General features: G+C 40.0%; 1 protein-coding gene and 1 pseudogene across 1 annotated transcript; both read right to left on the bottom strand.

Annotated features, from left to right (window-relative positions):
* Nucleotides 1-4,825: 4,825 nt before the first annotated feature.
* On the bottom strand, nucleotides 4,826-5,843 carry LOC118582608 (olfactory receptor 4X2-like). The gene has a single exon (XM_036185607.1). The coding sequence runs from the start codon at nucleotides 5,824-5,826 to the stop codon at nucleotides 4,897-4,899; it is 930 nt and encodes a 309-aa protein (XP_036041500.1). The 5' UTR covers nucleotides 5,827-5,843; the 3' UTR covers nucleotides 4,826-4,896.
* A 3,431-nt stretch (nucleotides 5,844-9,274) lies between these two features.
* LOC118581830 lies at nucleotides 9,275-18,074 on the bottom strand (annotated as a pseudogene).
* Nucleotides 18,075-23,079: the final 5,005 nt, after the last annotated feature.

The raw sequence follows: 23,079 nt of genomic DNA, 5'->3' as shown, positions 1-23,079 counted from the left end.
CATTTCAGCTTGATGCATTTTCAGTGTTTCTGTCTCCTCATTGAAATGCATTCTCAATTCTTTTTATTATTTCAAACACTCTTATGTTTGTGGTTTTTTTGGCATCACTTAGGTATTAATTCTATATCAGCTGTGCCCTGATTTCATTGAGCTCTTTGATGAAATTTATGGTTTTTCTCAGGAAGTTTTGAGACAGAGTCTTTGTTCATAGTTCTGGCTTTCATGAATTCACTATGTACCAGGCTAGCCTCAAAGTCACAGTCACCTGCCTACCTCTGCCTCTTGAAATCTAGGATCAAAGGGATGTGCCATGCCCAAAAGGTTTATTTTTTTTCCTGTGTCCTAGTGTTTATCTAGGAAATTTTCATTGGCAAGCATTTCTATAGTACTGATGGATTTTGAAGAGACTATACTGTTTTGATCTTTCATATTTTTTGGTATTTTTGCAATGAGATCTGGGCATATAGAAGTCCTTTGTTCTAAGTCTGATATGGATAGAACAAGCTGGGGGCAGAATTAAGTTGGGCCTAGAGGTTGGAATATGGCTTTAGTGAAATGAAATCAGATCAACATAGGGGATGGTGCTGGTTTATAGGATTTGCTTCCTGATCCAAGCCTGGAATGTGTGAGGGTAAATCCGGCTGGGTAGAAAGGTTGGATGTGGTGTGAGAGGGGGCCTGTGTTTTTGGAGATAGGTAGGGAGAGTTCTGGATGAATACTAGAGATTGTTTGTGGTACAGGCAGGGGAGGGCAGATTAATTCCAGGCACTGGATGTGGAATCCAGACTAGATTTGACTAGTTGGGCTGGGCTAGATCCTGGAGAAGGAGGTGGAAAGTCTGGCTGGGTGCAGTGGTTGGAATGGCACCCATGTTTGGTAACAGGTAGGGCAAGCCCTGGTAAGAAGGCTAGAAGTTGGTGGTGATATAGGTGGGTGTGGCCAGACTAGGCAAGAGGACTTGATGTGATACCTGGGCTAGAACTGGTAGGTTAACAAGGAGGTATTGATGGGGAGGTCAGTCCTGGAGATGGATGTGGGAAATCTGCATAGGAGATTGATTTTTTAAAAATATATGCAGGGGGCTGGGAGATAGAACACTTGATTTTCTTGCAGAGGCCCTGAGTTTGGTTTACAGCACCCACATGGTGTTTTACCATCATCTGTAACTTCAATTATATAAAATCAGACACTGTCTTCTGACCTCTACTTGCATCAGGCACATACTTGGTGCACACACACAGGCATGCATAAAAGACATTCATAAAAATAAAATAGATAAATATAATAATAATATGTTGGACTCATAAGGTCATACTTAAAAAATTCATAGTCTACTAAATTGGAAAACCTAAAAATGGATAATTTTCTTAGATATTACTTACCGAAGTTCAATTAAGATCAGATAAACAATTTAAATAGACTTGTGATCCCTAGTGAAATAGAAGTAGTCATTAAAAGTCTCCCAACCCCTCCAAAAAAATCTCAGGGCCAGATGATTTTAGTGTAGAATTCTACCAGACTTATAAAGATAGTTAATGTGAATACTCCACAATTTATTCCATAAAGTACACACAAAAGGAGACTTGCTCATTTTATGATGCCAGTTACTCTGATACTCAAACTATGTAAAGACTTGACAAGGAAAGAGAATTACAGTCTAACTTACTTTATAAACACAGATATATAAATTCTCAATCAAATACTTGCAAACTAAAACCAGAAATACATCAAAAAGACAATCTTCCATGTTCAAGTGGGCTTCATCCTAGAGATGCAGGGATGGTTCAACATAGAGAAATCAGTAAATGTAATCCACCATATAAATAAACTGAAAAAAACCCCACATGATCATCTCACTAGATTTCAAAAGCTTTTGACAAAATCCAATACCTCTTCATGATAAAAGTCCTGAAAAGAGTAGGGATGCAAGGTGTAAACAGACATTTCCTGTCCTGTCCACCTGTTCCCAAATACCTGGCAGCTGCTTCCCAAATAATCGAGTTGGAGATTTAGTATAAATTATAAATGATTGTTCAATAGCTCAGGCTTGTTACTAGCCAACTCTTACATTTAAATTAACCTATTTCTATTAATCTATGTATTGCCACATGGCTCATGGCTTTACCTGTCCTCTAGCATGTTATGCTCCCCAGGCAGCTGACTGGTGTCTCCTGACTCTATCCTCCTTCTTCCCATTATTCTCAGTTTGGCTTTCCCACCTAACTTCCTGCCTAGCTAATGGCCTGTCAGCTTTTTATTAATCATTGAGAGTAATACATATTCATAGTGTAGAAAAGGATTTTTCCACAGCAATGAGGGACATACCTAAACACAATAAAGGCAATTTACAGCAAGCCTATAGCCAACATCAAATAAAATGGGAAAAAACCTCAAAGCAATTCCACTAAAATCAGGAACAAGATAAGGTTGTTCACTCTTTCCCTATCTACTCAATATTGTACTTGAAGTTTTAGTTAGAGCAATAAGACAACTGAAGGAGATCAAGGAGATACACATTGGAAAGGAAGAAGTCAAAGTATCTTGCCAATGATATGATAGTATATGTGTGACCTTAAAAATCCCACCAGGGAATTCCTATAGCTGATAAACACCTTTAGTGAAGTGGCTGTATACAAGATTAAGAAAAATCAAACCCAGTAGCCCTCCTATATACAAATGACAATGGACTGAGAAAGGAATCAGGAAAACAACACCATTTACAATAGCCACAAATAATATAAAATATCTTGTGGTATCTCTAAACAAGCAAGTGAAGGACTTATATGACTAAAACTTCAAGTCTTTGAAGAAAAAAATTGGAGAAGATATCAGAAGATGAAAAGATCTCCCATGCTCTTAGATAGGTAGGATCAACATAGTAAAAGTGGCAATCTTACTAAAAGCAGTATACAGATTGAATGCAGTCTCCATCAAAGTCCCAACACAATTCTTCACAGACCTCAAAAGAACAATACTCAACTTTGTATGGAAAACAAAAACCCAGTAGAGTTAAAACAATCCTGTGCAATAAAGGAACTCCTCTTTTGTGTGTTTGGAACCTTTTATTAAGCTTTTTAAAATTATTTTCTCAATGAGCAAGTAGATAGGTAGGCAAGGGATATAGGAAGTATTAGGTCAAAGGAATAAACTTATAGTTGTATAATATGAATAAGTCTGGAGATGTACAGCATGAGAACTATACTTAAAATTATTACAGCTATATGCAGGAGCATACACCTGAAATCCAAGCATTTGAGAATCTGAAGCAGGAGAATTTCTGCAAGTCTTAGGCAAATCTTGGCAACATCTCTCTCTCTCTCTCTCTCTCTCTCTCTCTCTCTCTCTCTCTCTGTGTGTGTGTGTGTGTGTGTGTGTGTCTGTCTGTCTCCTCTATAACATATATATATATATAAAATCTATACACATATCTATATCCATGTATAATATCTGTATCTATCTATCTAGATATAATAAAATCTATATATATCATTTATATAACTATCTATCTGCCTGCCTGCCTGTCTGTCTATATCTTCAAACAACATCCAATTGTATACTGAAAATTTGCCACAAGAGTGAATTTTAGGCACTCATAAAAAATAAGCTAACTATTGAAGTAATGGTTATGCTAATTTGCTTCACTGTACTAATAATTTCATTGTGCATGTATATGTGTATATATCATTCATATTGTATAGATTAAATATGTAGAATATAAATAAAATATACTTCTGAAATGTCTGCAAGTTGCTGACATGAAGGTGTCTACGTCTGGACCTGTCAATGTGATATTCCTAAACAAATTATAATCATCAAAACAAGAAAAGTAGCATCTGTATGACATTCTTAAGTTGTTTATAAAGTTTTGCCTCATTGATGCCTTTTATCTGAGATCCAAGCCAAAATATCCCATGTTACACTCAGTTACTCTTAATCTTTTGTGGAAGAATTCTTCAATTTTTCTTAGTTTTTATACTTCTAAAGAGTAAAAGATAGCATTTTACAGATGTTATTCAACCTGTGTTTCCCACTGAGGAGGTGTTATGGCTTTTTACTTGGCTAATAGGAGGCACATGGCATCAGTTTATCTCATTTTGGTATATTAACTTTGGGCAATTGTAAAGGGGGTAGAAAATGGTACATTCCCCTTTGAAATTAATAAATATATTGTTAGGAGATACCTTAAGACAGTTTTAACACACACACACACACACACATATATCTATATATCTATATCTATCTATCTATCTATCTATCTATCTATCTATCTATCTATCTATCTAATAAATCAGGGTCTTATATCCCTGCCTGTATTAAAACTGCATAACCAAGGATGACCTTGAGATCCTGATGCTTCTGTTTCCAGCTCCCAGGTGCTTGGGATCACAGGAATGCACCACCATGCTAAGTTTATGGGTGCTAGTGATTAAACCCAAGGCTTTATAAATTAAGCACAATAGAAGCTGAGCCACATCCCCAGTCCCCCACTCTGTTTAATTACAATGTCTTGATTCCTAGAGGATTTTCACAGCGCATGCAGTTCAATTTCACAGTGTAGCAAAGGCCTTCATGTTCTTCAATAAGATAAATTCACTACAGTGGGTAAGTATAAAGGAAAAGCTGAAGGTATAGTTAGATATTTCCCTTTATATATTTTCACATTGTTATTAATAGAGGTAAAGATTTGAAACATTCTAAAATGGCTAAATGTATTATAGTATACCTGTAGCAGGATATATTTACAAGTGCTTAAAATGAAAAAAAATTAGGGTGAACCATAAAGAACAACTCTAGAACTAACAAGCCCTATGAATCTTTGTCTACTCATTTTGCCCAGTCACGGGAAAATTAGGAATTCAGTCATTCCAAACCCATGACCATACAAAGACCCAGCCTCTATTTTTTATCTACTTTCATTGTCCTGATCCATAGACTCTTCATGGCTTTCTTAACTTCTGCATTTCTCAGGGAGTAGATGATAGGGTTGAGGAGGGGAGTTATCACTGTGTAGAACACAGCTACCATCTTGTCTACAGGCAGGGTAGCAGAAGGTCTCAGATAGATGAAGACACAGGGTGCAAAGAATAAGACAACTACAGTGATATGGGATCCACAGGTGGACAGAGCCTTGCGTCGCCCCTCAGAACTCTGAGTTCTCAGATGAAACAAGATGACCACATAGGATGCTAAAAGGACCACAAAACTGATCACAGACAGTGTACCCCCATTGGCAACAATCAGCAGACCATTGAGAAAGGTGTCTGAGCAGGCAAGTTTGAGCAAAGGAAGCACATCACAGAAATAATGGTCAATGACATTGGGGCCACAGAAGGGTAAGTGGAAGATGAGAAGGATCTGGGCAAAGGAGTGTACAAAGCCTCCCACCCAAGCTGTTCCCACAAGGACAGCACACACCTGGCGGTTCATGATGCTGGTGTAGTGCAGGGGCTTAAAGATGGCCACATAGCGGTCATAGGCCATCACTGTGAGCAGAAACATCTCAATGCCACCAAAGAAGTGGATGAAGAAGAGCTGTGTCATGCAGCCCCACACAGATATGGATTTTGTCTCAGCTAGGAGATCCAAGATGAGTTTGGGGACTGTTGTAGAGGAGTAGCAGATCTCTACAAAGGAGAAGTAGCTGAGGAAGAAGTACATGGGGGATCCAAGACTTCTGCTGGCTGCGACAGTGACCACCATGAGGAGGTTCCCCAACACAATGGTTGTGTACAAGAACAGAAATATTACAAAGCAAACTCTCTGCACCTCTTGATTGGGAGAGAGTCCCAGAAAAATGAACTCAGTCACATTGTGTATGTTAGCCATAAGGAGCAAGTTGGATGGTATGACCTGAAATGATATGAAAGGTAAGGAGTTAGTAACATGGAAAGGAAGAGCATGCCACAAAGACTGAGAGAAAATGAAAATGTACTGTGTGTGGCTGGAATAGTTGGGGAAATAGCAAAGCATAATGCTGTAGGAGAGACACCATTAATATCTGAAGGACTGTTAGGGACTTTGGGCTTTACCCTGAAGCCAATGGCCATCAGCAAGAATACAACTTTTAAAGAGCAACTTGTATAAAATGTTTTACATTGTTATGGATTTTAGTTTATTGATACAAGTTTAAACTTAATTTTGTTATTCTGTATATATATTTCTACTCTTGTTTAAAGTATTATGGTTATGTAACTCATTTAGATTGTAATGGATAATTAAGAAATACAGATTAATAATTAGTCTTCTATGATAGTTAAACTTGTAACATGTTAGCTAAGTTTTCTAGGTATACATAGATATATTTCAGATAGACAGGTAATCTTCAAACACTTCAAAGACCTACAAAATATGGCATTTAAAATGTTTTAAAAATTTAGACTTTCTGGACAGTGAGACATGTCTGCTCCTGGCAACACCGATATACTTCAGAGAGGAGGATGGGCATCAAAGATACTCAATATGGAGTTTATCTTCTTCTTGAAAAAAATAGCCATTTGGGCAAGAAATTGTTCCTGCCTGGACTGCTTGATCAACTGGAAATGCAAGATGCATAAAAAGGTGACCACAGAACTCTGCTTGACAAAATGGTCCTTCAGGTTCCTGCTTTGCAGAGGAAACTGCCAGATATTCTACAGGACACACATACACACACACACAAATGACTGAGAGACTCTAGAGCTGTGGGCTAAAGACAGATGCCCCAACTTTACAAAGGAACACTAGGTGACTGTCCAGGCTGCCAGCTGTCTCTGTTCACTCTTGCAAGACTCCTGAAAGTTGCTTGCACCCTTCTCCCATTTCTCAGGTAATATTATATCCTTCTGAGGTCTTTAATGTAGTTAAAGACTAGCTAGTTATTATTTTCCTTAGTTATGATAAAAGATAAATTAGATATAAAACCTTAAACTCACAAATATAGGATAGATAGGATATCTTCTTTAATTTTGCCAAATACAAATAGACTAGATATTATAAATAGACTAGATATTGTAACTGTAATTCTTGCTTGATAATTGTTTTGTTATATGTAATTTTACTATGTAAAAGTTAAAATCTTCCTTTAAAAAAAAAAGAAAAGGGGAAGTGCTGTGGATATTGCTCTATATAAATAAAATGCTGATTGGCCTGTAGCCAGGCAGAAAGTATAGTTGGGATAAAGAAAGAGGAGAATTCTGGGAAGTGGAAGTCTGAGTCAGAGAGATGCTGCCAGCCACTGTCATGAAAAGCAAGATGTAAGGTACCCTTAAGCCATGAGCCAAGTGACAACTTATAGACTAATAAAAATGCGTTAATTTAAGATATAAGAACTAGATAACAAGAAGCCTACTATGGCTATACAGTTTATAAGTAATATAAGTCTCTGTGTGTTTATTTGATTGGGTCTAAGCAGTTGTGGGACTGGTGGGTGAGAAAGATTTGTGCTGACCATGGGTCAGGCAGAACCAGGAAAATTCTAGCTACACAAGATTGTTCTGTACATCTCACAAAAGCTCTTGCCTTGCTGATTCAGGCAAGTGATGAAGACCTCTGCAGACCAGAGGGAACTCAGGAAATATACCTTCCAATTATAGACATAGAGTGTGGAGAATGGGCATAAATTTCCAGGTCATTAGACAATCCTCTCAGGAAGCTGCTTGCAGAGGAAAGAGCTGGGTTTCCATTAAACTGTTCTCAGGTAGTAACTTCTGTAATGTCTACAGAGTTCTTTAAGTTTTCAGATATTCAAGAGCCAGATTGTAACATGCAGGTGGCACACATCTCAGAGGAAGAGACAGCAAGTCCTAGGTCCTGTCCCATTCTCCCATAAGCTATGTTCTAGCCTTTAATTTCTGGGGAACCTTTCAGAGATGAGAAGCCTCCTCCCCCACTCATAGGTCCTTGCAGCCACTGTGCCTTCTCTCTGGACACTGTGTAACCATAGCACTTCCCCATGGTGAATGATATTGCCTACAGCAGTATGAGTTCCTAGAGGACAGAGTGTACCTTGCTCGATATCATGAGATTGTCTTCAGTGAAGACCAGAAGAATCAATAAGCAGTTGATATCTAAACTTAGTCTCCTTAGTCTGTGTTTCTGCACATTGCAGGTGTTCAGTAACTAATGAAGGAGGAAAAGTCTACATAGTATGATATCATACCTTATTCATCCTAGAGTCCCACCCAGGGTCCAGACAGTGTTTTCCACACATATTCATGTAGGCATACTCTGAGAAATGCCAGGTGTCTCATGGCACTGTTCTCTTTACTTTCAAAGTGGAACTATCATAGCTACATTAAGCTCACACTAGTGTTTCAGTTACTTGGCTGTTCTGAGCACAGTGATGTTTTATGTTCCTAACACATAGACACAAATAACTGTGAGAACAGCCCTGGCTCATGATGGCTTCCCAGTTACCTGATGGAGGTGCATAGGCCAAGTATGGCCCAGACTCCTGTCTCAATGGAGTCACAAGATGAGGATATGTTCCCATGCAGCAATTGACTTGGAAATGTGAAGATCCACAGCCTCAACTTCCTGTGAATTAAAAAGCAAAGCAAAGCAGATTTGCTTCTCAGATGTTCCTCAGAGAACTAAGAACCTTGGAAACTCAGCTCTAAGTTCAAGAGAAGCCAGGGAGACGTCATGATTAAGTGAGAGATGGGGAGTCCTTGGGGACCTTCATCCTCACCGCTTCTAATTAGGGAAAAATGTCTTACTGGAAGCAGGACCCCAGCGTCCCTGTGGGAAACAACTACAGACATCAGTGAGGAGTGTGGAAAAGCGGAGCTCACCTACAATTCAGAGAGCACCTAAGTGTGTGGGGAGATCTCAGCTGCACACTAGTAACTCACCTACAATTCAGAGAGCACTTAAGTGTGTGGGGAGATCTCAGCTGCACACCAGGAACTTAGTCATGTGACTTTACAGAAAATTATATTCTTTACAGATGGCCCAGAGATTTTTAGAACCACAGGAACGAGAACACTACTTGTAGTGAATTAGATGCATAGGTCAGTGACTCTCAACTGGGGTGATTATGCCTGTATAAGACATTTGGTAATGCTTAGGGGTATTTATCCTTTGACCAGCTTGGTTGGGGATGGAGAGTGCCACTGATGTTAAGGAGGCAGAGGTTAGAGATTCATGACATAGCCTGTAATGCATAGGACGCTTCCGTACACCAGAATATTCTAACCCAAGGAGTCCACAGATTTGTTGTGATGTCCTACTATTGGTAAACAAAAATTTCCCTGAATAGATAATCATTTAAATTGGGTGATGCATGTATGAGAGTTCATTCCAGAGCTTTGACAATACCTGCTTGTGTTTTAAGTTTCCTGTGATAAGATTTAAAACAACAACAACAACAACAACACAAAAATGATCTCACTATGTAACCCTGTCTAGCCTGGAACTCTAGGCATATCAGGCTGGTCTCAAACTCAGAGATCTACCTGTCTCTGCCTCCTGAGTGCTGGGATTAAGGATATGCACCTCCATGCTTGGTGAATACAGAAGATTTTTAGGGTAGTGAAAATATGCTATCATGATGGTTACATGTCACCATCCATTTGTGTATGTACAAATCTCTGGAGTGTGTAACAGCTAGAGTAGACCAAAGTAAACTATAGACTTTGGGTGACAAAGAAATTTTGATAGTAGGGGAGATGAACACACAGGTGCTGGGGTAGGGAAAATATAGGCAATGCCTGTATTTTTTTTAAGTTCTGGGAATCTAAAACTGATCTAATAAAATTTGTTAAAGGGTAAAAAAACATCAAGTGAAAGTAAGCAAGGTATTTTAAATGTTACTAATAATCAATAAACAGACTATGAGACACCAAAATTTAAGAAACGTTTTGAAATAATTGATTTTGCATATGCAGATACTGAAGCAAGCATCACACTTTATATAGAGAGGAATGCAAGAGAGACTAGTGAATAGTGACATCAAAACACTCAATAGTTAAGGAGAGCCTGTGCATGTTTCCTAACATGTTTCTGTGGAAGTCTATCAGACCCGATGTCATTGGATTCTTTTAAATAAGTCTAAGACAGGTAGAATTCTTTTAATTTTAATTTTTAAAATTTATATGTATGGTTGTTTGCCTGCATGTACGTCTTTGTCTGTGGAGGCAGAAAGAGGACATCAGATCCCATGTAACTGGAGTTAGAGATGTTTGTGACCCACCATGTGGGTGCTAAGAATCAAACCCAGGTCTTCTGCAACAGCAACATGTACCTTATCCACTAAGCCATCTCTCTGGCGCCAGTAAGGTAGATTTAAAGAAATGTGTGCCCATGAGTATTTGTTGTAGGAACCTGTCTTTGTTAAATATTTGCAGTAAAAAATGTTTTTCTCCAAAATTTATAAATTGTGCTTGTCACGACCGGTTATTCTTGTTTCTAAGCTGGTGGTGAAGATTCAGTCGCTGAATATGACTTTGTTTACCAGCTGCGGTTCAACCCTACTAGTGCTTTCTTATTTAGAATTCAGAATATAAGGATATTTGCATGTGAAATGAGTAAGTGGATTTATCAGTTTATGCCTATATTTTTAAGGCATTTCTTGAAGATTTTACTTATAACAGTTAAAATGAAACCACTTCAACACCTAGTGAATATTTTTATAATTATGATGAATTCATGCAATAGGATATTCCATAAAGTGCTTTCCATGAATGCATGAGGATTTGAGTTCAGATCCCTAGAATTCGTAAAAATCTAGGTGCATGCCTTAACCTTGGCACAGTGCTCGGAGATGGGGTGCAAGGCATAGATAGGAAAATCTTTGGGCTTTGTAGCCAGCAAGCCTAGCTGAACTGATGAGCTCTGGTTCAGTTAGAGGCTTTGCTGCAATAAAAAAATCAGGTGGAGAGTTATATAGGAATACCTGGATTGATTTCTGTCTTTTCCACATACACACATACACACATGTACAGTCATGGAAGACCACACACACACACACACACACACACACACACACCCCACATACCTACAAACCCCTAATTTATTGTATTTCACACAAGAATGACAGACAGAAGAGCACATGTTCATGCTTCTGTTTATAGGAACTCACAATAGAAATTAGAATAGTAAAGTTGGGCATGGTGGCGCACGCCTTTCATCCCATCACTGGGAGGCAGGAACAGGTGAATCTCCGAGTTCAAGGCCAGCCTCATCTCCAGGCCAGCCAGGGCTACAAAGAGAAACCCTGTTTTGAGAAACAGAAACAGAAACAGAAACAAAATCTAAACAACACAAAGCACAAGCAGGGATTAGACCAGTGGGTACTGGCTGGGTTCAGAGATTCTGAAGAAGTTGTGAGAAGGGTCCTGGAGTGATGCAAATATTTTCTGTCTTGTTTGAGATGTTGGTGGCACACTGTATAAATCTGTCAAAAGTCACTGATTTGTATACTTAAGGTATACATTTCTCTGGAAGTAAATTTTATGTCAAGCAAAAAAGGTAAAATATGTCTGGAACAGGGGATCACATGGAAGGACACATCTGTCCTGGGAGTCAGAACACCTGAATTTGTGTCCCGTCGTTGTGCCTGGCTGATTTTGTAGTGGTTCCTGGTGTTCACTGACATTTGTTTTCTCTTTTCTCCTACAATATTTCAACCACCTAAAATTTTATCCGAGTACATGTTCATTGCAATAAAAATTAAATTAACCAGCTTCCCTTCAAGGGAGGGGACATGTACTTATTTTGTCTTTCCTTCTTTCCTGTTATAATGCTGCCAATGTGACCGGAGGTCCAATATTCATCTTGGGTCATGAGTGAAGATGGGAATGGGAACTGTACTACCAAGGATGGAAAAATATGACAGTGTTTCCACAGTGACTTGCTTTCTTCTTGAGTTCCATACTCTTTCAGATTTTGTTCATTACAGCTAAATACTAAACAAGGGATGTTTTTGACTTCTATTATAAAATTATACATTATGAACCATTAATATTTATTAATATCATAGGTTTTCTATGATGAGACTATAAATGAAGCAATAGATATTAAAGGACTTTGAAAGTGTACAAGCTACTATCCAAATATAAGGCTTATAAATTAACAAATTCAAATATTGTGGTTGGGCATTTCCATATAGCTTATGGAGTTGCTAATATTTCACTGCAAGAGAATATATTAATACAACTTCTATATCTCAGAGGTAAATTCCAAGAAAATTGTTTCTTCTTTCAAGGAGAATAATTTTATTACCACTACAGGTTTTGGCTAATTACTTTTACCTTAAATAAACACTACAAGTGATTGATATCATATGATGTATTTGTAACATATATGACTACTTTGACAACATAAATGAATACCAGCAAAGGTACAAGGAAAACATCAAAGCTCATAGATGAAATATAACTAACTTTAGTTTCTCCAGTTAATTTTAGTGTCTTCAAATATTTACAAGCATAGACACTATGTCTGGCCATTTATATATAAATTCTTGGATTTACCTATTAATCTCCTTAACTCCATAAATACCTACTTATCTACACATTTACCCAAGTCTTTAAATCCAATGTATAAATGTATATCTGTATCTATATCTCACCTTGCCTACGTTGAATAGCACTGTGTTCCAAAGACTAGGCCAGCACTTACCTGACATAGTCATAATATCTAGAAATTTCCATATCTTTCTCCCTCTGAAGGAAAAGCTGTGGTGTACTTGGAAGCATTCTCTCTCTCCTGTTGAGTCTCCCTCTTCATGGCCTCCCTCTCTGGCCTCTGCTCTTCTGTGATGGACTGTGAGATGACTGGCCCTGGAATGTTGACTTTCCTCTATAGAATTGGTTAGCAACTGAAGTCTTGTAGCAGATATTGTGTTTAAGAGGTGATAGGGCCTTGTTCCTGGCAGCAGAAGCAAGCTCCCTCTGGAGTAAAGTGTGAGAAGATGGTCTGTAGGATGCAGGCCTAGAGGCAGCTGGCTGAGGCCCAGTGCAAGACTGCATGGGGTTGATTATGTTAAGTCATGTGGCACTGGTGGCAATGGTCAGAGCTGGCTTGTCAGGGTCCTGGGCTGGGATGGATTGAGTGTGGTAGGTTGAGCCGAGTGGGAATGAGCCCTCATAGGGTAAGCTGCAGTGGGCCTGCATGAAGCCATGGAGAGAGGCTTTCTAGAAACAGGTTTGGCTTGAGGCTTGTCAAGGGCTGGGAAAGGCAGTGGTACTAACTTGACCTTCTGAGATGGGCGCAGCTCATAGTGGGACAGAGACAGATACTCCTTGTAAACACTGCTCTCTGGTCTCTGAGCATTGCCCAGGGGTTTACCAGGGCCCCGGCCATCACAGGGCATACCCTGTAGTGATGTGATGCCTGGTTGTGTCCTGGGATCTTTGTTGCTGCTGAAGTTTAGCTGAGCCTGGGAGGAGGAGATGCCAGTTTTCTCCTCACTTGTCTTCCCCAGTGGGTGAAGGATCTGAGGTGAGTTTGAGGTTTTTTAAAGCTGTCATGAGCTCGAGTGGATTCCTCTTCCTCTTGGTCTTGTCTTGCTCCTGTACCTTAGCTACCCTGGGCCTGTTGGGTGCAGATTTCTGAGCTTTGCCGTCCAAGTGTTTGTTGTCCATAGCCCCTTCACTGGTCCCAGCACTGGCTCCAGCCTCTCCTCCCTCCACTAGGTCCTGGTGCTGGATTTGGGCCTGAGGAACTCCATGAAGCAGATTAGATACTTTCTGGTATTTCTTGCTCACCTGTTCAGAGAGTCTGATGATGTTGGAGCATTCCTGGGTCTGGTCCCTCCTGATGACTGTGGAGTCTTTGGAACGGATTGCTGTGGGATTTTCCCAGTGGTCTCGGTCAGTGAGGGAGTTTGAGAGTTGGAGAAGGTGAATATCTGACACTACTGTAGTTATGTCTTCCAAGCCAATGCTTGAGACCATAGCACTCTGCAGAGACCCAGGCTCTCCTAGACCAAGGCTATCGCTTCCCAATATTGCACTATCAGAAGCTGGCTTCTCTGCCTTAGTCTCCCAGTGTCAGTGTAGTTCAGGGGATGCTGCATGTTGAAGTGTGCTAAAGGGAGGAGTGATGCGCCTTGGTTTTCCTTACTGCCCTCATAGGCATTCAGAGGCCTTGATTGTTCAGTAGTCATCTCTTCCACATTGTTATCCTCTGTTTGTTCCAGGCTTGGAGCTAGAGGCAAGGCCAGGAATTCTGAAGGACTGTGAATGAGGGCAGCTAATGACCTGTCCCTATCAACAGGTGGTGTCTTCATCTGGGCATCCTGGATGCAGGCATTGCAGAGGTCAAGACTGCAGCAGACAGAGTGTCTAGCCTGAAGCTGTCATTCCAAGGGTCATCTCCATTTTCACCACCAATCTCCTGGCTTCTTTCAGGTAATGGCATTACTCATATGCCCACAGAAGCTTAGATTTTTATGTGGGTTTAGGTATGCAAACCCAGTCCTTCATTCCTTGAAGACTGATGTCTGGCAGAAAATTGTTTCTTATTTCCTAGTGACCCCAAGTCTAGCCCAAACAATTTCCAAATGAGAAAGATAAACGATGCTGGCATCTCTTTGATATCTTTTGTTTATTTAGCATGTACGGTGTGTTTACCATCTTCCATTTATCATTCAGGGTTACACTGGATGTGGTTAGACTTCATTATTAACTTGACTGGATTTAGATTCATGTAAGAGACTAGTGAGGCACTTTGAATTGCATCTTTAAGAGCATCTCTAGAAAGGATTAACTAAAGAGGGAAGGTACCCCTTGATTGCGGTTGACACTATTCTACAGGCAGGTGACTGGAATCCCATGCTTTCTGCTTTGTGTCTATCCAGAAGTGCTGAACAGCCTCGGCCACATGTTTCTCCTGGTGTGATGTTCTGCTCAAATGCAGAGTCAAGCAACTGTGGATGGACTCCTCTGAAACTGTGGACCCAGATAAGTATTTCCTTCCTTAGGTTGCTTCTGTTATGTATTTTGTCACAGTGATGTGAAAAGTAACTGGTGGTATTGTGTTCCCCAAAATATTGTGCAGGCTAATAAACTTATCTGGGGTCAGAGAACAGGACAGCCACAATATTAAACATGAGGATAGGCAGTGGTAGTACATGCCTTTAATCCTACCATTCCAGAGACAGAAATACCTCTGGATCTCTGAGTTCAAGGCCACATTAGAAACAGGCAGGTATGGTGACACAAGCATTTAATCCCAGGGAGTGGGGGCAGAAAGAGAAAGATTATATAAGGCATGAAGACCAGAAACTAGAAGCATTTGGCTGGCTAAGCTCTTAGGCTTTGGAGCAGCACAGTTCAGCTGAGAGCCATTGGGATGAGGACACAGAAGCTTGCAGTCGGAGGAAACAAGGCCAGGCTGAGGAACTGTGGCTTGTTCTGTCTCTCTGATCTTCCAGCATTCACCCCAATAACTGGCCTCAGGGTTTTTTTTTTTTAATCAATAAGACCTTTTAAGATTACTGCTACAAGTAACTGCCATAAATTTTTGGTTCCAAAGAAATGGGGTCACTGTTGTGACTAACCTTAGACATTTGGGCTTTTAGCTGCTGTGGAATAATTCCTTCTGAACACTGTAAATTATGCTGTGGTTGGTTTAATAGAGAAGCTGACAGGCTAACATCTGGACAAGATAAGGTTAGGTGAGAAAACCAGACTAAACACACTGGGAAGAAGGGCAGAGTCAGAAGAGTTGCCAGGAGATCCAGGGGGAGCAAGACGTGTTGGAGGACAGGTAAAGCCACGAGCTATGTGGCAATACATAGATTAATATAAATAGGTTAATTTAACTTATAAGAGCTAGTTAATAATAAGCCTGAGCTATTAGTTGAACATTTATAATTTATATTAAGTGTCTGTGTTGGTTATTTGGGAATTGGGGTGGGAAAGAAAAGTCCACCTACATTCAGCCTTTGGAGCTAGCTTGTGGGAGGACTTTGGAAGAGTTTGGAGATATAAGCAGAAGAAGCCATAGGATGTTATAACCAAAGCTTTAGTGATTCTGGAGTGACTGCTGAAGACCAGAATGACAATAGAAATGCCTAAAGGCTGTAGCTGGAGTTGTCCTGCCTGATCCACTGTCAGCACAAATCTCTCACCTCCAGTCCTGCAGCTGCTCAGACCCAATCAAGTAAACACACCAAGACTGATATTGCTTACAGACTGTATGGCCATGGCAAGCTTCCTGCTAACTGTCCTTATTTCTTAAATTAACCCATTTCTATTAATCTATAAGTTGCCATGTGGCTCATGGCTTACCAGTATCTTAACATGTTGCTAATCATCACAGCGGCTGGCAACGTCTCTCTGACTCAGCCTTCCACTTCCCAGAATTCTCTTCTCTGCTTATCCCACCTATACTTCCTGCCTGGATACTGGTCAATCAGCATCTTATTTATACAGAGTGATATCCACAGCAAAAGGCCACACTCATAAGGTTTTAATGAGAGCTAGTATTCTACTGGGAATTGGAATAGAGGCCATTTGCATTACATTTTGATGATGAATTTGTGTACAAGAAGTCTTTGCCATGAAACCCTGTGGAGGGTAAAGTTAAAGGTGAAGCCTTCTCTGATCTGGTAGAGGAACTATTAAGGCAGTCCAGCATATAGCCTGGCACAGTTATTATTGCTAGTTGCTTTTAGCAGGTTCATGTGAGTACTGGGAGTAAGAGTTGAAAAAACAACTTCAGTTTGTAGACGAATTTCTAAATGGTCTTATTAAATAAAAATCATGGAGCCAGAAATTTGGGTTAAAGGCTTAGAGAGATCAGGGAAATACCAAAAGCCACCAGCTAACCTTACCTCACCATCTCTGCAGCTTCCAAAAAGAGTGACTTCCTATCTACCCAGGCTTATATGACTTGATTTTCTGCCCTCTCATTGGCTCTTAGCCCAGCTACCTCACTTCCTCTTCCTTCACAGCTCTGTCACTGTCTGTCTGTCTGTCCAGACCTCTAGATCTCTATAGGTGGTACTGGGATTAAAGGTGAATGACACCATGCTTGGTTCTGTTCCTTAGTGTGGCTTTGAATACACAGAGACCCTGCCTGCTGAGGTATTAAGGGTATGTGCTGCCTGACTTTTTGCTTACTTAAAGTGGTTGGCCTTTCCACCCTGATCTCCAGGGAAACTTTATTTACTAATGCACAAATAAAATATCAGCATAGCAGCTTGATCAGAAAAGTTAATTAGCACCATGATAAGGAAGTAAAACACTGAAACAATAGGAAAACCACACTGAGGGTCTCTCAGAAATTGCCCAGGCTCTATCCATCACTAATTGAACTGTGTAAAACTGTGAACTTATTGGGAAGCCACTGGGGCAACCTACTGACACTGGGCCACCAAATAAGTGTTTCCAGGTTTAGTTGCCCAGGTCCTTACAACCTTCAGCATCTGTGGTCTGTTGTGTTATTGTTTGATTCACTCTTTTAAGGGGTCCACCATCCAGATCCCAAATAAATCACACACAGAGAGACATACTATTAATTATAAAAGACTAGCTTTAGCTTGGCTTGTTTCTAGCCAGCTTTTCTTATCTTTAAATTATCCCATCTATGTGTTGCCTCTGGGCTTTTTCTTTTCGTACTTCTGTAATCTTACTTTCACTCTTACTCTGTGGCTGGCTATGTGGCTAGGTGGCTGGCCCCTAGCATCCTCCTCTCCTTGTTCTTGCTCCTTCTCTGGCTACTTCTTTCCCTCCCAGTTTTTTCTTTCTGTGTATTCTCTTTGCTGCCACCCTGCCTATCCTTTCTCCTGCCTTACTATTGGCCATTCAGCTCTTTATTAGATCATTACATGTCTTAAACAGGCACAGTAACATAGTTTCACAGAGTTAAACAAAGGCAACACAAACAAAAGTAATACACCTTAAAATAATATTGTACAACACTGTTGTGTATTTATTTTCTCCAAGTTGAAATATTCCCTTCTGTAGGGATAAGTGAGGTTGATAAGATTAAGGTAGCCAAGGGAACTTACATGAATCAAGGGGCCCTTCTTTGAGCCTATATAGGCCAAACACAATCCCAGAAAGGAGAGATTCTCTTTGGTGGAGCTGCTTGTGATCTGGGCATGGAATGAGGGATGTAGCTTTTTGTGAGTTGTCACTCATGTTGATACATGCTTTTTTAGTAATACAGCTTGCGTGGGATAATGCTTCTGTATATTTGTTGCCACGACCATACAGTTTATAAGTAATGCAAGTTTCTGTGTATTTACTTGGGTCTGAGTAGCTGTAGGAGCCGGGTGGACACAGGAAAACATCAGCTACAACAGCTGCCTGAGAATCACCTATGCTCTTGAAATTATCCTAAAGCAACTCATTGGTTGGAATCATTTCTTTGCTCTATTGTTGGTACTCTAATGGCACTGAATAGAAGTTTGTCCATGTGTTCACAGGAAGAGTCATGCAGACAGTCCAAGGGAGCCCTATACTGCCCGAGCAGGCTTAGGAATCTTCTACAAGATTATGGACTTTCAGAATGCAGAATGGAAGAGTTATAAGTCTCCATTGAAATAGAAATTTCCACTGAAATTCTAAAGATAGGCCCGAGGGTTAGGCAATATAAGAATCTGTGTGGATGAAGCCTAAACTTGAGTAGAGACTTCAGCACATCGGAGGTGCCAGAAATGTGAAATTTGGGTCAGGGAGAGCCACAGAGAGTAGAGGCAGCCAAAGAGATAGGCCATGCAGATTGCAAATGGAAAAACTATAGATGTGGTGCTACCCAAGCCCTTTGGAGCTTAGACCATAATACCACATGTACATAATGCCAGATATAGTTACAGGATTTAGTGTTTGCCCTTCTAGGTTTTGGTCCTGCTTTAGTTCAATCCTTGCTTACTATCTTTTCATTCCTTTGTTTTATTTGTATCTTTGCATGTTGGGAGTGTATGACTTTTTTCTTTTCTTTTTTTTTATCTTTACAGTCTTGTAGCTAAGAGTTTGAGTTTTACTTTTCTTCACAGGACCTCTGGCAGTTTTAAAGAAAATGACTCCCAAAGGGAGTGGCACTATTAGGAGGTGTGGCTTTGTTGAAGTATGTGTGACCTTGTTAGAAGAAGTATGTCACTGTGGGGGTGGGCTTTGAGGTCTCTTTTGTTCAAGCTTCCCTCAGAATGACACAGAGACTACTTCCTGTTGCCTGCAAGATGTAGGACTCTCAGCTACTTCTCCAACATCATGTCTGCCTGCATACTGCCATGTCCTACTATGATGATAATGGACTGAACCTCTGAACTGTAAGTGAGCCAACCCAATTAAATGTTTTTCTTCATAAGAGTTGCCATAGTCATGGTGTCTCTTCACAGCTATAGAAACCCTAAGACAGCACTGCTTGCTTTCTGGGTTTCACATGAATGTTTTGTTAATTGTCTTTCTCTATCACTATTGTGTCTTGGAGGGAATATGGAATTTTTTTTATCTTACTAAACACAGAAACACAGAGTATATTTAGTTTAGGTAAAAATACCAATGTGACATAAAAACAAACTCATAAAGACAGTGTTCTGTGGCTACTTTATCACCTGACCTCATGGCTACTATATTATTATTGGAAAAAAATCTTAAATATATTATAGCATTAGACACATTGCTTATATATAACAGTATTCTAAAATTACAATATATACATAAATACAAGAACACAGTAACAAAGGACAGAAGAGCATGACAAAGGTAAAGACATTTTATGGTCCTCATATATTCTTGACTTACATGTTCCAAAAATCGTTACTGTATTTGCTTTTATAGATCTCTTTTGATCACCCCCCCCGCCTAGAAAATGAAGGTACAACCAGGGAATAGGAAAAATTTAAGTTCCATATGTCCAGGGAGTTTGATTTTGTGCCACTAAGCCCAGTCCTTATAATGGTTCTTGGCACTTTGTAGGACTCAGTAGTACTGTTGAGTAAGTAAATGAATGAATGAGTGAAGGGGTGATTGATACTTTTCTCAGAGGAAATTTCCTTCATCTTTCATGATCAGGACCACTGTCATTACTGAGGGAGTGACAGAGTTCATAGAAATGGAAGTGATTTTTAAAATATAACATTGAACATAAATATGAGAATTGGAAGATTTAATGGAGACAATCTAGACTAACTGTTAATTCATGTAGGAATAGAAATGGGAAAGTGAGAGAAGGGGAGATGAAAATGGGATAGTTATAGGAAAATAGTTAGTTTACTGCTGAAAAAGTGTTAATGTTCAGATGCTGGCTTTCAGTCCTGTTTCTCTTATCTATTATCTTTTAAATATATTTTCAGTAGATAAGTCTGAGAAAAATGTGTTCTACTTGGAGAGATTAGGAATACACGGAACATACCTAAACATAATAAAGGCAATTTACAGCAAGCCAATAGCCAACATCAAAATAAATGGAGAGAAACTCAAAGGGATTCCACTAAAATAAATCAGGAACAAGGCAAGGCTGTCTGTTCTCCCCATACTTATTCAATATAGTACTTGAAATACTAGCCAGAGCAGAGCAATAAGAAAACATAAAGAGATCAAGGAGGATACAAATTGGAAAGGAAGAAGTTAAGCTTTCACTATTTGCAGATGACATGATATTATACGTGAGTGACCCCAATAATTTGACCAAGGAATTCATATAGCTTATAAACACCTTCAGCAATGTAGCAAGATACAAGATTAACTAAAAAAAAAAATCAGTAGCCCTCCTATATACAAATGACAAATGGGCTGAGAAAGAAATCAGAGATACATCACCCTCTACAATAGCCACAAATGATATAAAATACCTTGGGGTTACTCTAACTAAGCAAGCAAAGGACTTGTATGACAGGGACTTTGGGTCCCTAAAGAAAGAAATTGAAAAAGATGTCAGAAAATGGAAAGACTTCCCATGCTCATGAATAGGTAGGATTAACATAGTAAAAATGGCAATCTTACCAAAAGCAATCTATAGATTCAGTGCAGTCCCCATCAAAATTCCAACACAATTCTTCACAGCCTTGGAAAGAATAATATTCAACTTCATATGGAAAAACAAAAAACCCAGGATAGCAAAAGAATCCTGTACAATAAAACAACTTCTGGAGGCATCACAATCCCTGACTTCAAGCTCTATTATAGAGCTATAGTAATTAAAAACAGCTTGGTACTGGCATAAAAACTGACATGTGGACCAATGGAACCAAACTGAAGACCCTGACATTAATCCGCACAGCTATGAACATATGATTTTTGACAAAGAAGCCAAAACTGTACAATGGAAAAAAGAAAGCATCTTCAACAAATGGTGCTGGCATAACTGGATGTCAACATGTAGAAGACTTCAAATAGATCCATATCTGTCACCATGCACAAAACTTAAGTCCAAGTGCATCAAAGACCTCAACATAAATCCAGTTACTCTGAACCTGACAGAAGAGAAAGTATGAAGTACTCTTGAACACATTGGCACTGAAGATCACTCCCTAAATATAACACCAGTAGCACAGACACTGGGAGGAACAATTAATAAATGGAACTTCTTGAAACTGAGAAGCTTTTGTAGAGCAAAGGACACAGTCAACAGGAGAAAATGACAGCCTACAGAATGGGAAAAATATCTTCACCAACCCCACATCTGACAGAGGGCTGATATCCAAAATATATAAAGAACTCAAGAAATTAGACATCAAAATACCCAACAGTCCAATTAAAAAATGGGCTATAGAGCTAAACAGAGAATTCATAACAGAAAAATCTCAAATGGCTGAAAGACATTTAAGGAGTTGCTCAATATCCTCAATCATCAGGGAAATGCAAATCAAAATGACTCTGAGATACCACCTTCCACCTGTCAGAAAGGCTAAGATCAAAAATGCCGAATATATCTTATGTTGTAGAGGATGTGGAACAAGGGGAACACCTCTACACTACTGGTGGGAATGCAAACTTGTACAGCCACTTTGGAAATCAGTATGGCAGTTCCTCAGAAAATTGGGAATCAATCTTCCTCAAGATTTAGCTATTGCACTCTTGCGCATATACCCAAGGAATGCTCAATCTTACCACAAGGACACATGCTCAGCTATGTTCATAGCAGTATTGTTTGTAATAGCCAGAACCTGGAAACAACCTAGATGCCCCTCAACTGAAGAACGGATTAAAAAAAAATGTGGTACATATACACAATGGAGTACTGCTCAGCAGAGAAAAACAATGACATCATGAGGTTTGCAGGCAAATGGATGGAACTAGAAAAAATCATTCTGAGTGAGGTAACCCAGACTCAGAAAGACAAACATGGTATGTACTCACTCACAGGAGGATCCTAGATGTAAAACAAAGGATAATTAGACTGCTACTCACAACTCCAGGAAGGCTACCTAGTAAAGAGGACCCTAAGAAAGACATAGGGATCACCCAGCAACAGAGAAATGGATGAGATCTACATGAGCAAACTGGGGCAAGTGGGGTAATGGAGGGCAAGGGTCAGGGGAAAGAGAGCTTAGGGGAGTGGGAGGTTCCAGCTGGATCAAGACAGAAAGGGAGAACAAGGAAAGAGATGCCATGATAAATGAAGACCCCATGGGAATAGAAAGAAACAGAGTGCTAGAGAGGTCTCCAGAAATCTGCAAAGATGACTCCACTATAGACTGCTGGCAATGGTCGAGAGAGTGCATGAGCTGACCTACTCTGGTGATCGGATGGCTGAACACCCTAATTGTCATCATCGAACTCTCATCCAGTGACTGATAGAAGCAGATGTAGAGATCCATGGCCAAGCCCCAGGTGGAGCTCCAGGAGTCCAATTGGCGAGAGAGAGGAGGGATTGTATGAGCAAGAGATATTGAGGCCATGATTGGAAAAAGCACAGGGACAAATAGCCAAACTAGTGGAAACACATGAACTGTGAACCAATAGCTGAGGAGCCCCCATGGAACTGGACAAGGCCCTCTGGATAAGTGAGACAGTTGATGAGCTTGAACTGTTTAGGAGTCCCCCAGGCAGTGGGACCGGGACCTTTTCTTGGTGCATGAGCTGGCTGCTTGGAACCTAGGGCCCATGCTGAGACACTTTGCTCAGCCTTGATGCAAGGAGGAGGGGACTGGACCTGCCTCAACTGAATCTACCAGGCTGGGCTGACTCCACAGGGGAGACC

This window comes from Onychomys torridus, chromosome 4 (assembly GCF_903995425.1).
Source record: "Onychomys torridus chromosome 4, mOncTor1.1, whole genome shotgun sequence".
Classification (NCBI taxonomy): Eukaryota; Metazoa; Chordata; class Mammalia; order Rodentia; family Cricetidae; genus Onychomys; species Onychomys torridus.
Note: the sequence above shows the minus strand (reverse complement) of the source record. Positions and strands in the feature narration are given on the sequence as shown.